The sequence below is a fragment of the Bradysia coprophila genome, unplaced genomic scaffold (genome assembly GCF_014529535.1).
Source record: "Bradysia coprophila strain Holo2 unplaced genomic scaffold, BU_Bcop_v1 contig_219, whole genome shotgun sequence".
Taxonomy (NCBI): Eukaryota; Metazoa; Arthropoda; class Insecta; order Diptera; family Sciaridae; genus Bradysia; species Bradysia coprophila.
Window position 1 is genome coordinate 245,269 of NW_023503481.1, and position 883 is coordinate 246,151.

General features: G+C 38.8%; 1 protein-coding gene across 2 annotated transcripts; it reads left to right on the plus strand.

The window, feature by feature from the left end:
• Positions 1–883, plus strand: LOC119075525 (coiled-coil and C2 domain-containing protein 1-like). Of its 2 annotated transcripts, none has more exons than XM_037181995.1 (2): positions 1–206; positions 308–883. In XM_037181995.1, the coding sequence occupies exons 1-2, from the start codon at positions 162–164 to the stop codon at positions 761–763; spliced, it is 501 nt and encodes a 166-aa protein (XP_037037890.1). In that variant the 5' UTR covers positions 1–161; the 3' UTR covers positions 764–883. The 2 variants fall into 2 exon arrangements, with proteins under 2 accessions (XP_037037890.1, XP_037037891.1); XM_037181996.1 differs by having other exon boundaries at positions 3–206; positions 311–883.

The window sequence follows — 883 nt, forward strand, 5'->3', positions numbered from 1 at the left end:
CTAAATTGATTATAACAGTGTAGTATATGTATGTCACGATAGTAAACACCCATCCATACGAGTTGTTATTAAACATAAAAAAGTCAATTGTATAAAGGGATCCGAGTAATTAACCCACTTAAGTTTAAAAAATCAGCGACCGATTGACTGTCCCTGAAACAATGTCTGGTGAACAATCGAATGAACAGGGTCTTGATCTAACTAAGGTAAAATATTTCGCTGACAAATTATTTGTAGGAGAGATGACATCATCTCACCATAATTGAACATAAAAGTTTGAGAATGAAAAAAATCATCGAAATTTCAGCAGCATGATCGTAAAGACGATGGATGTAATAATGTAGAACAAAAACCCAAGCTTAAACCCCAAATTTCACTGGTCGAATTGGATCGAATGGTCGCCGATAGTCTAAAGGACATCGAAGTGTACGATGACGACGGTGACGATGATGATCCTGCGTTATTGAACGAATTGTCGCAAATTATCGAACCACATGAAGTTCGAGATGCGGTGCCTGCTGATACAACTAATTCAGATGGTGTTGTGCCGAGATTGTTGCAGCAACGAATCGAAATGTACAAAACTGCTGAAGCGAATGCTATCTCAGCGAATGAAAGTAGTAGGGCCAGACGATTCGGTCGAGGATTGTCGACATTGGAGGCAATGCTGAAAGACTCTCTAGCAGGGATAGCAATTAACGAGGAAGATATTCCGCCGGAGGTTATAATTGCAGCAAAGGATAAAGCAACGACAGAGAAATAAAAATGGAAATTGTGACTGTTGTGGGTAGGCATCATCAAAGTTGTCGGTGGTAAATCGTTGAGAGAATTGTTACGAATTGATTAAATATGGAAATAAAGTACTTGGTGCTTATGTTGCAAA